This window comes from Lepidothrix coronata, unplaced genomic scaffold (genome assembly GCF_001604755.1).
Source record: "Lepidothrix coronata isolate B3197 unplaced genomic scaffold, Lepidothrix_coronata-1.0 Scaffold230, whole genome shotgun sequence".
Classification (NCBI taxonomy): domain Eukaryota; kingdom Metazoa; phylum Chordata; class Aves; order Passeriformes; family Pipridae; genus Lepidothrix; species Lepidothrix coronata.
This window is the reverse complement of record NW_016690410.1, coordinates 84,969-100,603: the sequence shown is the minus strand read 5'-3', so window position 1 is coordinate 100,603 and position 15,635 is coordinate 84,969. Positions and strand designations below refer to the sequence as shown.

The 15,635-nt window shown below is 39.9% G+C and overlaps 1 protein-coding gene across 1 annotated transcript in view; it reads left to right on the top strand.

Annotated features, from left to right (window-relative positions):
- The window catches only part of PLB1 (phospholipase B1), a 75,455-nt gene that overhangs the window by 33,621 nt on the left and 26,199 nt on the right, over nt 1-15,635 (top strand). The window contains exons 25-39 of the mRNA XM_017834222.1: nt 239-343; nt 970-1,065; nt 1,531-1,602; nt 2,257-2,316; nt 2,721-2,781; nt 3,511-3,569; nt 5,355-5,422; nt 6,460-6,503; nt 7,754-7,862; nt 11,491-11,542; nt 11,686-11,766; nt 12,862-12,927; nt 13,291-13,391; nt 14,231-14,312; nt 14,749-14,853. Of these exons, the coding sequence (XP_017689711.1) occupies nt 239-343; nt 970-1,065; nt 1,531-1,602; nt 2,257-2,316; nt 2,721-2,781; nt 3,511-3,569; nt 5,355-5,422; nt 6,460-6,503; nt 7,754-7,862; nt 11,491-11,542; nt 11,686-11,766; nt 12,862-12,927; nt 13,291-13,391; nt 14,231-14,312; nt 14,749-14,853 (1,161 nt within the window). The remainder of the gene's footprint in view (nt 1-238; nt 344-969; nt 1,066-1,530; nt 1,603-2,256; nt 2,317-2,720; nt 2,782-3,510; nt 3,570-5,354; nt 5,423-6,459; nt 6,504-7,753; nt 7,863-11,490; nt 11,543-11,685; nt 11,767-12,861; nt 12,928-13,290; nt 13,392-14,230; nt 14,313-14,748; nt 14,854-15,635) is intronic.

The following is a 15,635-nucleotide window of genomic DNA, read 5'->3' as shown; positions in this document are numbered from 1 at the left end:
AAAACCTAATTACTGAGCAGGCTGCCAGTCCTTGTCAGCCAGTCAGCCATTCCTGGGCTGTCTCTCTGCAAAGAAGCCCAGGGTGCATGTCAAAAAAAGGCAGCTGCACTGACTGCCTGGGGCAAACCAGAAACTCTGGCCACATCTGGGAGTGGGAACTCCTGGGTGAGATGTAAATGGATGGAATGACTTGATGAGATGAACAAGGAATGATGACAACTTTTCTTTGACTCTTTAGGAGAGAACCCGCCAGTTAGTGGAGAGTGGAAGGTATGACACTAAGGATGATTTCACAGTGGTTATGCAGCCATTTCTGACTAATATGGACATGCCAAAGACACAGGTAAAAACAACCAAAAATACACACCCAAAATTAAATCCTGGTGCAATTTCCCTGAGTTGTCAAAATTGTCTTAGCAGGTTTTTTACCTAATAATAATCATTACATTCAGTTAACATTCAAAATTGCAGAAAATGTTTATGGCATAATGGAGATAACGGGCAACAGAAATAGAGACCTTACAGACACGATTTGGGGCACTGCAATTTAGTTCAAAGTTTTCATCGGGGAGTACTTGCTCTATATTCCCTATGCATCAACAAGTCCTTTCCAGTACTTTGATAAATGACTTTTGGTAGAAAAACCCACATGTTTCAAAATGCTGTAATGTGTGATTCTCAAGGAAAGTAAAGAATACAATCAATATCTGTGCCCAGGTATTCTGTACTCAGAGCCACAGTGATCTGTATTCCTTGTTATTTTGGAAATCCTGTATTAAAAAGCTTTAAAAGGCTTCTTAGTTCTGAGTTACTAATGTTCTTAGGCCTGGTTTAATTCTCTTGGCCTCAGAGGCCTTTGTGGCTGCTTTGATTAGAAGTCAACTGATATCTCGCTGAAAGAGAGAAGGCATAATGCACAGCTTGTTGCATATTTACTGTCTTTGTGACAGCACCCATCTTATTCTCTAGGAGGGGTGGCCAGATGATTCATATTTTGCCCCAGATTGTTTCCACTTCAGCCAGAAGACTCATTCCCAGGCTGCACGTGCTTTGTGGAACAACATGGTAAGATTTTTAAAGGTTGTGTTGGTCTCGCCCTGTTTACTCCATCCTGCCCTTGGCAGCAAAACAACCCCCAGGGAGCTACTAGGTAACCAGCCATTTCTCTTCTCAATTGTGTTTACAAAGGCAAAGAGTGATCATATGAAGAAAGGTCACCTGAATTGTTAAACCAGTCATATCAAACCAGTAAATCTCGGGGTATGTTAAGGCTGGGGGTGTTGGGACTTCCCTCAGGGAGATGCCTGTCAGGCACATTGATCAGCAGGTCACATTCACGGTATACGGGAATTAGCCCTTTCAGCACTCAAAGAAGCAGTGCATGGAGGCAGCTTCCAGCATTGGTGCATTGCAACTGCAATGGTCTTGCTGTGCTGCAGAGGTGGTTCCCAGTGGTTGGCAACACAGCATTACCCATTGCTCTCTGACACTCATCTGCTTTTCTTCTGTGCACCCTGCTTTTTCCCACAGGTGGAGCCCTTAGGGGAGAAGACAGATAATCACCGCATGGAGGATGAGATCGTTCTCAAATGTCCAAATGCAGTAAGTTATGAGGGTGTCTGTGTTTATATGGGGGTGCTAGGGGTGGCTGGGAATCTGTGTGAGCCTTTACCAACTGCCTGCAGTGCTGTCTCTGTGAGCGGGCTCTGCTCTTCCCCATATAGTTTGTGCCACTGCCACCAAGAGCAGTATGAACACTCCCCCATGAGTTGGAAGGCAAGCTCATCCCAGGAGTAAGCTTCCTCACAGTCACATGTCACAGTTGGCCAAAACCCAAGGGAATGGTGTTTGGCCTACCTACTCAAGACTGTTAAGTATCCACACTGACTGACAGAGCTTCAATGGGGGGAATAGAGCAACGATGACACCAGTCAGCACAGCTCTGTAGATGTCACTGGGGCTGCCTTGCAGTGGGACCACAAGCTTCTCGTTAACCACATACAGAAGGGTCCTGCATGAATTCTCTAATTTCTGGCTGTATAAAAATACAGCCTTAGGTTTATACTGTTGTTACAAGGATTTTTAAAAGGCCATTTATTTTCTTTCTCTCTTTTTTTTTTTTTATTTTAAATCCCTGAGATTTATTTGCACCAAGCTACTAATCATATACAGACAGCTGAGAAATGAAGTTTGGAGAATGGAAATCTCCATGCATCTCTGATGCTTTGCATTGACTCAGATTGCCTTGTTTTGTAGGGTGTGCCGTTCCTGAGGACGTATAAGAACAGTAATTACACATACCCTAACCAAACTCCAGTAAGTGCTAACGTCACCATCCCACTGTTACTCTGCTGCATCTGTTCCTGTATGGTAACCAAATGAATCATTTTCTGCAGCACAGGTGAAATCAGTCTTTGGCTGAAGGGGCTTGGGAGGCTGAGTGCATGGTGCAGAACAGGGATGCACTCCCTGGGTTAGACAAAATGCATCCAGAAACTCCTGTAAGAACACATGCTCAGACAGCAGTTATCAGTCCAGGATGCTATGCTGTTCTGAGCAACACTGAATATGACTACTGAATTGAGCAACCAAGACCTGTCTAGGTTAATTACATGCTAAAGAGGCTCTGGTTTATCCACCTGGCCTCTGCTGGGAAGATCCTAGTTAGTACTGACTGTATTTGTTAGCCAAATGCTATTCAGCTTTCTTCTTCTCTTTAGAATTATGGAAGCCAGCTGCCATGTGAGGACAGGTCCCCATCCTCCCCTCCTGCAACTTCAGGTAGTCTTGCCTGTTTTATGTTAAGAGATTGAATTACTTCCAACTGTTCTTCAAGATGAGTGTTAATTTTTGCTGAAATGACTGCTGGACTGTGAAAAACACTGCTCAGAAAGGATATGAGGTTTCTCAGCAGCTACTTAACAGGTACAATGCCATGCTGTCACATAAGGTAGCTGTCTGACTAAGTAGCTCTACTGAACTCACAGCCAGTAGAGGACTGTTTTATCACAGTATCTTGTGATAAAACCCAAATTTGAGTGCTGACATAGCCTATAAGTGATACCACCTAAATCTCATGGAAAGAAACTGTAAATCCAACTTCATGCATGTTAGTGCAGTATTCAGTTTTTCAAATAACTTCATATTGTCTTCTCTTTAGTCCTCTTATGTCTTCTTGCAACTTTAATATACTATTCCTGCTTTGTGTAATTCTGCTTTATTTTACTATCACCTTGGTGCTGGATGTTGTTTGCCACTTATTGTTATTTGCTCCTTGCTCTTCTGTCTTTTCAGTAGAAATGTTAACCATTGACATATTGAATAATATGCATATGTTGCTGCTACAATCACATGAGATGAGCTGGAAAGAGCTCCTGATTTATCACTTGGGTATTGCAAAAGCAACATGACAGAGGATCACAAGGCACAATGGCATATTTCACAACACAAAGTAGCAAAAAAGAATAGCTATTTCCTATCCAGGTTCAACTGCATCTCTTTCCTTTGCAGTGCATTCCCTAAAGCCAGCTGATGTGAAAATTATTGCAGCCCTTGGGGATTCTTTGACGGTAAGAAGATAGTGTTTTTACTATTCCCTTGCTAAAACTACAAACATGTGCCTGCTCTGGTGGAGAGGAAATAGCTGTTATACCTATAAGCAAAGATCAATTCATTCATGGATGACAATAAATCTAGCAGCTAGAACAAGAGAGAAGGTGTCAGTCTTCTAGCACTCTATTCCCCCCCCCACATATTCACATGCTTTTGAACTTTTGCTAAGACACACACAAATCCTTTGAAGAGGTGCCTATGTAGTTTGCTGAATTGGAGACAGAAGAGATCAGATGCTGTTGAAACTGATGGGACATAACACAAGGCTTAGGTTACTGTGCTTTTCAAAGACTTTTCTAAATAGGAATGGACTGATGAACCTGCTCTTCTCCCTCTGTTCTTTCAGGAACTGAATGCAGGGGTGTTGAATAATAGCATTTTATTTATTTGAGCATTAATGAGTTAAGGATGTATGGAGTGAGACCCCTCTGACTTCATGCATTTCAGAAGATACTTAGTCTGATTTTCTTTATCAAAGTGTAGTTCTTACTGATGATGATTATTTTTGGTAGCCAGGAAGGAATATGTCTCAAAATCCAGACATTCTGTGTTCCAGTTATGTCTTTCTGTCTAATGTTTTCATACTGGTCAAGGACTGAAATTCTACAGCCAGGTTAAAGGAAACACTGGACAGAAAGATACAATTGGAACATAGGTTTCTCTGAATCTGAGCCTTAACAACAAAGACACTGTTTGTATAAACCATGAAGCCTTTACAACAATCTTACAGACATATTGTCACAACTCCTATGCACAGGAAGCTACTGAAATAAATAGAAGCACTTGAATGCAAACCTGCAATATCAACAAATAAAAGATATTCCGTATTTGGTTGTGGTTGCCATATTGTAATATCCAGAACCCGGTAGCTGTTTCTGCTTCTAAGTATAGTCTATAGGAACTGGGAATAAAATCTGCTTTCATATAATGTGCAGTGATGTATTGCTGTCTGAGAGCTGCATTTGGCCTGTGTGTGGTTATTCTGATCACCAATATTCTCTTAACTCAATAAAGCTTATATATATATAAGAAAATGAAATAGTGTGGTTTAATCTGAGGTAGTAGCAAGTAGTCTACCTGGTCTTGTGCTATACTGAAGTACAAACCTGTACCCAAATTTAGAATGAAATTACAGAATCACAGCTGATAGGAAATACTCTCCTTCTGAATTCTGAGGTGTTTTAGGAGGGATGCATCTGCTAGCTTGCCTCTTTCTTCAGGATGAGCATAGAGAGTGCTTCCTGCTTTCTCTAGTACTGCTTTAAGTCTTTCCAATTAGCACAACACTTTTCAAAGTGGTATGTAGGTATTATGGTGCTTCTTTCTGATATATGTTTTTTTTCTCTTGTGAGTTCATATAGTGTTTCTTATCATTAGCTGAAAAGTTTCATCTGTTTGATTAAGATGTCTTCATCACTGTTGAGTAATGCAACCATAAAAGAGTTATTTAGCTCATCTAGACCCGTAAGAAGAAAGTCTTTGTTCCACAGCTCCATTATATGTTTTGTGTGTCATATATACAATATGATGCTTGTAAATAATTACAAAAGGTATTGTTGTGCTCTTCAGGAGAAAGGTTGGGGGAAAGACGGATGCCTTCTAAAGCTTCAAAAGTAAACAAAACAACTATGTAATTCTATTTAAATTAGTAAATTGTATTTGTTACATGTTTGTATTACAAATTACTATTGCATTAGTAATTGTGTTTTAATTTCATTTGGTTAATGAAAAATGATGTCCAGGCTGGTACAGGAATTGCCTCAGATACTCTTGGGGATTTAGCCACTCAATACCGGGGACTGTCTTGGAGGTAAGTCTTCAGCCAAGGTGATGAAGAGATGTGTATTCTTTCCTGTAAATAATGCTGTACTCTTCTGCATGTTTTGGGTCTTTCAGCTGTTAGAAAGTTGAAAAAAAGGTTGCTTCTCAGGCTGGAGTTTCTTGAGAACATGCATCAAGATCCAGGATTTGTCAAAAAGTTGGCTTCACAGAAAATGTTTTCAGCAGTGGATTTTAAGCTAGCCTTTTGATTTCTCTCATGCTTTCGTTTTTGGCTCTTTGCAACAGTTTGTATTTCTGTGTCAGGATTTCAAGTTGGAAATCTCCAAACTGCTGAAAAATCACTGAAACAAACAAGTCAGATCCAGTAGGTTTTGGAACTTCTCGAGTTTTCTATTTCTGAACCTTTTATAGTACCATGGAAAACAGTTTGTTTAACCAGAAGACTTTTACCATATGCTGCATATAGTTGTAAAAGACTTAAGTTGTTTCACTGTAGTGATGTAGCTCAGTTGATGCTGATTGAAGCAGCTCTGTGCTGTACTAATACTTCTCTGTAAGCCAGCGTGTGGCCTCAGTATGTCCTCAGTCAATAGGAAAGCTGGAGAGAAAATATCCATCTGCAGGAAGAAGGAAAAGAGAGTGAGGAGCTGTTGAAGCTCTCTTGTCACCCAGGGGCTGTCTGGTTTTGGTGTTGCCTTAAAGTGCCTTCGTGAGGCTGGAGTTGACCTCAAAGCTGGCCTACTAATTTACAGTACTTAAGGGCTTGATCTTTTGAGTATGCACCTATCTCAGGTATTTTTCTGCCACTTGGTGAATGATTGACCATACCCTTCAACATCTGCGAGATCATGCAATCCTTCTGACAAGCATCTTCACCACTGAAACTGCAGCCATTCTACCCAGTAGCATTTCCACTTTTGTCCTCTCCATGTATTCTGATATATTGATAGTTACCAAATTAATCACTCTTTGCTTCTTCCCATGATGTGTGGTAGGTTTTCGCTTTGCTTATTGTCTGTATCCAGATAAGAGATGAATGACCAAGGTTTCTCTTTCTCATTTTAGTATTGGAGGAGATGAGTTGTTAAAGAACGTGACAACCCTACCTAGTAAGTAATTGCTTTGCTCGATATAATTGGCAAAATTGAAGAAACACAATGGACTGATTTCTGACATGTTTACAGAGACCTCTTAAGTATCTCAAAGCTGGTTTAGTGTAATTAACAAGAACTACTTTTAAAAGAAACAATATTCTAGGACTAAGGAATAAAACGTTGCCTTCATCAGTGAAGCTGAGAGGAAGCAGCTAGAAATTCCCTTACTTTCTTTTCCCTTTTCCTTTTCAACTGCTTGAGAGTGTTATTTGAATTTCTAAATAAGCTTGCTATGTCCATGCTTGTGATGCACTTAACATTTGCTTTTAATAAATATTCCATCACAGTTTTTTCCAAAAGAAATGTTTGCATGGAGTAGGCATCTTTGGTAAATAAAGCTGCCTACTCATACATGTAACCTGAAGGGAATAATTGTAACTTTCTCTTCACTGAAACATGCAACTTTTCATAGCTCAGTCTATTGTTAATGTAAAACCACTTGAGCTTCAGTTTGGATCAGCTGTAATAATAAAGTCCCATTTGAAGAGGACCAGTAAACTGTCCTTTTATGTGTTGACCATTATTTTAAGCAGAATGTAACAAGAATATAATTAGAATAAACAATTAATTGATTCACTGGGTCTTATTACATTTGACAAAGCCTTCATTAAAATATGATTAAATTCAGTCCTTGAGATTAAGATAGTTTTATAGTGTACAACACGGTCACGTTCACTCTCAGCTATGAATTATCCTGCCAACTTCCTTTTGGAAACTGCTATGGAGAACATGGTAGAACTTCATCAGAATCACACATCTGAGGCTTTGTTCTTCGCATTTGTCAGTAGTATAAGATTTTGCACAGCTGTGAAGCAGACCCAGATCTTTTAGCTGAAAACAAGTTCCTGTTGGCCTGAAGGACCCTTCAGGCTTGCTTCACAAAGTCAACATTGTATGACTGAGAATTTTATTTTAAGCTTTAACCACTACGGCATGAGAGATAACTACAGACAATAGTCCTCAATTCTGCTCATCTTGTCCACTGGTGACAGTGCAGGGCACTGCAAGCACGCTGCTGTCTGAGTCACTGCCAGCTGGTGATCCCTCTCACCACTGCTTGGTGAATCCATCTAGTTGACTGGCAGCTGCAGCAGCTGTGCTGTGCTGTCAGAGAGCAAAACTATGGCAGTGCTGCTGTGTGCTAGTCCCTGTAGGCAGAGAGCAGATGTAGTCATTTTCCCTTCATTGCCATCTTTGTTTTTCAGACATCTTTCGAGAGTTCAATGTTACAATCATGGGCTATTCAACTGGCACCGGGAGTGAGAATGATTCCAACGCATTCCTTAACCAGGCAGTTCCTGGAGCAGAGGCTGAGTATGTAGCTTTTTGTTTTACATTTGTAGGTGATGGATGCTTCATCTAATTGCCTTTCAGCTGTCTCGTGTGCTGTCACAACTTGCTCTGAAGAGCAAGCAAAACCAGTCTAGTTGAAAATTGGCTCAAAACCTGTTAAATGTATGGGTTTATTTCATAGCAGAAATTTCAAATGAAACCAACAGTCCTGGTTATGAAATCCACAAACAAGGAACTGGCGGAAACTGTTTGGTGGTTTCTACTCTTCCTCTTCAACATCTATTAATTTATCCATTTATCTGTCAATAAATCCCTGAGAACATGAATGTTTTCAGAAATTGAGCATGTAGTGAATTGATAAGGAGAAACTAGGAGTAAAAGTAGATTAAATCTTCCATAATTCTGGCTTCAGGTTTCTGGATAAGGAAGCAACAGTGAACAAGAGAGAAGCGAGGAAAAAACAGCCTCAGTCTAGAATATTAAGAGAATTGCTAATGGTCATACATGGGTTTTGGTGCATTGCAGACCTGGTGCAGTTGCAGCCAGTTCTGCCAGTATAAAAGGGATTGTAATGTCTTGCAGTCATTTGACTTTGGCTCTTTGCTTTTAGTCACACCTGAGAGGCCGTATAGTTGTTTTCCTATACTGCTTATCCTAGAAATCCCTGGATACTTATTCAAAGTCAGTGCTGTTTAATTAACAAAACAGATGGCTGCTTGAATTCAGTCATAGTTTGGGCACAGGTTCTGGCAGACCATGCCCGGATTTGACATTGTGAATTGATATTACCCAGACCTTAATTTGTTTGGTTAAAGAAAAATTCATCTTGCTTCCCGGAGGGGTCTTGGAATTGAAGTTCAGAAGCCAAGCGAGGTGTTTGAGTTTGCTGTATCTAAGCAAAGATTGTTAGGATTTGTCAGGGGGTTTTATTGCTCTCTTGTAGGCCTTGAGCAACTTCTGACTCATTTGAGCAATTTCAGTAAATGCTTGGATTTCCTGTCAGAAATAGTGTGCTAGGTGCCCTGCTCTATCCTACTGCCCCCATAACTGAGGGAAGGCATTTTGTTTCCTGGTGATGACTAAACGTATCTGTGTATGTCAGTGAGATGTGCATCAGCCATTAATGAGAATTTATTAACATACTTCTGTATGCAGCATATATCCAGATTACCTTGAAAGAATGAGATAGGTGCCTGTCTTGTATTCTGTATCAGTTAAATCCTTAACAGGCTTTTTGGAGTGGTGGGAGGACTTGAAACAGGACACACAGCCTCTTAAGTCACCATTATGACTTAAAGCAACTTGCATCAACAGCAACTGAGGCATTAATATTAAATAGTTATTTGTTAGCTGTATGAAATGAGTCGATGGATGTTAGTCTAATGAAGAATTGCCTACTTCATCTATAACAATTAGTCTTCTCTCTTATCGTGCAAGCAACTGGACTGGATAAACATGATGAACTGGAGCTATCCTTGTTTTGTAACCGTATTTTGTAAACATTCAGCAAGGAGATATAGACAACAATTGTGCCAGATTTCTGCTTGTCTTCTATTGTTTCTCTGTCTCATAACTGTCTGTAGAACACTCTGAGATGCTTCTTTTGGGGGTTCTGTTCTGTCGTATTTTGGCTCTTGAGGTACCCGAGAAGAAGAATGTGTCCTCGTTGACTATTGAAATGTATTGCAAGATACAGAAATGTTTCTCTTGCTTTAGGTATTTGGCCCTGGAATGATGATGATGCAATTAAGCATTTATTCTTCATCAGCCAAAAATATCCATTTTCTAAGGATTCGTAGGGCAAAACTGTCCACCAGCTAATGCTGGTATTTAAGAGTTGTTAGCTGGCCTGTCTTGCTTTATGGTGCTAATCTGGGATGTGCTTTCCAGAGGTGCTGGAACCTTTCTGAAATCAGATAATTTTGCAGCCTTACCAGCTTTTGGAAACCCCTTTGGTATAAGGGTTTCTTAAAATAAAATCCATGGCTGCTCTGGAGAGCTCTTTAGTGAACTTGATGGCAACATAGTAATGCAGGTCCCATTCAGCAAAATATTCCGAAGTCTATCTGCATTCATTGCTAAAGGGTTTAAGTACATGATAGAGTTAAGGATGGATCTGAAGAATGTTTCTGAAACAAAGCCTGTCTGAAACCTCTGATTTCATATGAAAAAAAAGGAAGTTAAGGAGAAAACCAGTGACAGGAACTGAATATCTGTATTTCCCATTAGAAAACTACTTCCATTGATCAAGTTCTAAATTTGGTTGAAACTGCAGTTCAAAGATGGGTGATTGCTGGCACTATTTCATTCAAGATGTTGTTAGATCTTACTGACTGCATTGGCCCAGGATACATCAGCACCTCACTGACTGCATGAGAAATCCAAGATGTTGTGGACTGTCAGATCAATAAGTGGTGTTTTCCTCTGGATCAATATTGAAGTCAAGGCCCTAGATTAGGGGTTTCCACAGTAAGAACAGAAGGAAATTGTGACCACTTGTGGCTTGTGATAGGTTTGGAATATAAATAAGTAAGTTATGACATTGGACAAGGGTAACTGTGATCAGAACTATTACATGCATACAGTGTCTGTGTCACAAGTAGGTGTAGGACAGGGCTCATTCCCCAGTAGATACCCTTATGTCAGTGTTAGATCAGTGTTCAGCTGGAGGAGGGTGGTGAGAGGTATCTCTTTCTTTCTACAGTAAACAAAGTATTGCAAAGGAGAGCTAGACTCTGGTTGCCATACAAAACAAGTGCCACATTTATTGATGTCAGCTGATATGCTCCCAGAAATGATAGACCGTCAGTGAGAGCCTGGAGGGAGATGCAGCTCATTGCATACTACAGAGCTGCCTGGAAGGCCAAAGCTTTCTGACCACATTCCCTTTATGCACATTTGAGGATCGAAATGTAAGGGCAGTCAAAGTAAGTTGAAGTGCTGAGCCTAGGTAACCCAAAATTCATTGCACTTGGGATATATATCTGTGTGTGTGTATATATATATATATATATATAAAAAAGAGAGAGAGACTGCCTATCTGGCTGTTGAAAAACAACGAGTCTGTCAGCTTCCCTGAGTAATCTTGAAAGTTTCTTGGATTTTTAATTACCCTGGAAAAATTGTGTGCACAGAGCTGTTACACATAATGGAAAAGTAAGTATTGACTCTGGGTGTGGGCTACAGAAATGAGGGAGGAGTGCACAATGAACTCTGAAACACCTAAGCTTTGCAGGGGGATGTTGCTGAAGAGGTCAGCTAAATATTGGGACTGGGCATTCCCTTGTTTTAGTCTACAAGGAATAGGTTGATAGCAGCCTAGTTCTAAACAGGCCATCTGCTTACAAACATTACCATGTCTGGGTTTTCAGCTGTTTTAGGTGCTAAGCACTGTAATAGGAGCTAAACTTATGGTTCCAGATTAATTACTGAACTTGAGTAAAATCAGTGTTCAAGTTCGATTTGGTGTTGATTTTCTCACCAAAATGTGATTTGATCAAGTAATTTGTTCACAGCAACATAAGTATTGTACTGTCTCCTCACTCAGCATTTCTGGTATCTGCAACTCGATTTAAGGTGTCTGAAGAATGCTAATGTTGATCTCTCAATACGGGTGTTTCTTTCACTCACTAGTTGTCCTTCTTTACAGGCACTTACCAGCCCAAGCAAGAAATCTCCTGAGACTTATGAAAACTGATGATGTAAGTTGTTTGGAACTCCTTTAATCTTACAGCATGAATAGAAATAGGTGTTGATCGCATGAAGGATCCACCTGCAATGACGCCTCATGCATATCATAAAGTCAAAGAAATTCAGGCTCAATTTTTTCTTCTTTATTGCACAGAGAATTGACTTCAGTGCTGACTGGAAGATCATAACTGTGTTTATTGGAACCAATGATTTGTGCAACTCTTGCAAAGACCCTGTGAGTAGTAGAACTGGTTAACTGAAACTGTAGTGGGACTGTAGTGCCAATGTAGAAACACATCAAGGGAAATCTATGGATCCTTAGCGGCCTTCACAGAGATAACGTGAGTTATATATGGGCTGCTGTATGTTTTGATGGGGGTTGTTGCTGACAGTACCATGATATAAAATGTTACCAGCAAGAGAGTAGGATGGTTTTGTTTTCTCTGGCTTACTCCAGGGTCAGAACCACTATCTTTGCTACTGTCTTTTGACATGAGCAAAAAATGGAAGGGAAGAAAAGCTTCACTCCTCTGATGCGGAAATTGGTCTGCTGCTAGCATGGGCTCTTTAGACATCCAAGAATGGCAGTGGTAGTTCAAAGCAGTACAATCCTACAGTTGTCATCACCCCATAACTCACAGCTAGGGACGTGCTAGGAACAGGTAAAGGTATGTATAAAAGGACTTGCTGCAGTGCTCAGTCTTACTTGAAGTTTATGCTTCTGTGGATTGTGGAGAAGCCTTTAGGGCTGCCATAAGGAGATCATGGGAGTTGAGTGGGCAGGTGGCAGGGAGAGGCCACCTTTCACTGCCAGCTCTCACTTTCTTGCCTTTAATGCTAACTTCTCATGAGCATTTTTAATTCTCCTGCAACCACTTCTGCTTGCAAAATTTGCTACTTCTGCACAAGCCTTGCTAGGCATCTTTGCTGCTGCTGCCAAGTTTTATAGCTTTATTTATAGCTATGACCTTGACTAGCAATGATTTCACCTAATTTTATGAAAGCTTATCAGCTGACTGTGAGCACACTTATGGGGGCTTGGTTTCTGCTGTTCAGCATGCATTCAGATTGGGTTCCTTCCTGCATTTTTACGTGAAGGGCCCAGTGGAGTTGGGTTAAATATACTGCTGCTCAAGAAAGTTTATTTTAAATCCAAAATTTCACCATTTCTACATTTTAGATTGATATGCTTAAAATCCCTGATCTCTAGAAAGAAGTAAGAACATTCTACTAACCACAGTGTTGTATGGCAGAAAAGGAAGTGAATTACTGTGATTCTCCAGCCTCCCAACCTAAATGCCTTAGCAGTAATCTCTTCTATTTCTATCAGGAACACTACTCAGCTGAGAATTACATCAAAAGGATCCAAGAAACTCTTGATATTCTGCACAAGGAGGCAAGTGCTGACTGACTGATGTTTGATTTTGTGGGTTTTTTTTTTCCATTCTGGTACCAAACATACACCATTGACTTCTACTAAAACATTTTCTTTTGTCTTGTCTATCTGCAAGTAGTGAGTGCAATCTGAAATGACAATAACACTGAACCATGGTGTAGGAAAAGGATCAAAAACTGAGCTGGGGGATTGTGGTGGTGTGGGGGGGAGGTTGTTGATTTTTCATTCTTTTTAATTACTTTTTTTCCTTCTAGCAGTGGAGAAAGGGAAGGGGTGTCAAATGATTCAACTTCAGGGTAAAATATATGTACTGTGGGCTTTGTAACCAGTTTCTTCTAAGCTAAAGTCTGACTTACCTTTCAGGTTCCAAAAGCTCTAGTGAGTCTGGTTGACGTGGTGGATGTCCTCTCTCTGAGACAGTTATTTGTGGATTCTCAAGTTCAGTGCCCAACTTACTTAGCAGAGTAAGGCTTATTTAACTTCCTTTTGTTCCTGAGCTTACTGCTTGTGATGATAAATCATGTTCTTATTCTATACTTCTCTCATAATTTGAATTAATGTTCAAAGGTAGCAGCACAGTCCTATGGACTTCCCATGCTGTGCTTACATCATGACCCTGCCTGATGGCATTTCCTTCTCTTGGCTTTGACCCAAGTGTTGTTGGAAGAGCTGTGTATAATGTACACCTCACTGAGCTAGGATTAAATTTTCTGATACAGGGTTCTTCAAGATGGGGTCAAAGTCCACAAACATTTGCATTTGCATGCCTTCTGTGGGAACCTGAAGTATTTGCAGAGTAGACAGGTTTCTCCTGTTTCAGAGGCTTTAGTGCAATGGGTAGTTTGCATTATTTGCTGACATTTTAGACAGGGACAAATTCTCTGTCTTGGGAATGCAAAAGAAATTGTTGATTGGAAAGGTATCAGCTCAGAGGTAACACAGACAGTACATTTCAAAGACCTGTTTTCTTGTTCCAGGGGGACTGATGAGCAGCTCTGTCAGTCTGCAGGGCCTTTGAATTCCAGGGTGTAATTAATGCAACAAACTATCCTCTGTGCCACGTGCATTACTTTGATGTAACTGGGTGTGAACAAAAATTACTTAGAGTAGTATCATTGATGTGACACAGAAGATGAGACTAAGGGTTGAAATCATAATAGCAAGAACAATAAGATGTTTTCACAGAAACATGACTGTATGGGTTTTCTTATTACTCCCATGACATGAGGGCATTGGGTGGCAAAGGGAGACATCTGCATTATCAGATGTCTAACTCTCTCTATTCTCATTTTCTCTCTCACAGTTATCTGTGTAGCTGTGTTTTCACAGGAGAAGAAAACTCAGAAAATTTAACGATGGTGAGGGAAGCCACCAGAGCTTACCAGGTATGTTTATCAAGAGTGATACAGTTACTTTATTTCCAGTTGAGGCGAGATCTTGATTACCAAGCAACATATCATATCAGTATTTTACACAAATGAGCCGTATGAACTAAGCAGGAGGTTATTTGAAGCTATCCAAAACACCATGTGACCAAAACTAGCAGCAGAACTCTTCAGAAAAATTCAGTTTCCTAGTAGAGAAATGAATGGGTGCGAGTTTAGCCATCAAAATCCTGTCCCTGACAAACTGTTGCAGTATTGTGTTCCAGCCTTCTCAGCCACTTTGCAAGGCACACCTTTTGCAAACATCTGTGGCTATTTCAGTTTACAAGTAAAACTTCCTTTTTATTCTCAGGCTTTCAAAAAACTAAACCAGACAAACCAGTTATGATGCAGAGGTGTTGCTGGAGTATTAGTTGTGATTTTTTGTTTCTTGCAGCTTGGCATTCAGAGACTAATAGAGTCTGGCAGATATGACACTCATGAAAATTTCACGGTGGTCATCCAACCTTTCCTCCAAAATGTGGAGATTCCTCTTGGTCAGGTATGGTATAAAGTGACTTCTCCATTTAAAGGACTAAGTGTGAGTATCTAACCTGTAGAGACTATATGCAAAATAGTGCTTTTCTTATTAGAACTTGGTGCTTTTTGGTATAGTACAACAGACTTCTTCATATCAGTTCTTAGTTTTACATATTATGCTGTTGAGATCAATTACTGTTTTGGAAAATGAATCAAAACCTGATTTAAGAGGTTTGTTTGTGTATGTTCTTAAGGATACATAAATATTTTTCTTTCTGAAAATGCAATATATTTAATAAAAAACAGAGTTATTAAGTTACAGTACTTATAGCAACATAGTGGAATTGCTCAGTGGAGACTACAGCATCAGCTCCCCTTCATGTCCCATAACTCATTCTTCTGTGTCTGACAGAAACCGAAGTTTGCCTATGATCTGATGGCAAAAAAAGGTAGTTTTATGTAGTTCATATGTATATGTTTATGTATGTTTCAGTTCCTTGAATGGCAAGTTCCAGTAAACTATAAATCTAGTAAAAGTCCCAAACGTTCTCTAAAACTGAAACTGCATTTGCTAAGTTTCATATTCACCTGCACTTCCTCATCTCACCTGGAACTAAGTGCAGGTGGGACATAATACTGAGCAGGGATTACTCTGGTATAATTGAACTGGACTAATCCTGAAAATGTTCACAATATCTAGTGAAAGTTTGAAAAGTCCAGATGCTTCTACAGACAAATTTGGAAAACTGACTGAAAGCTTCACAGGAAAAAACAGGCCTTTTTTTTTTTTTTTTTTTTTTTTTT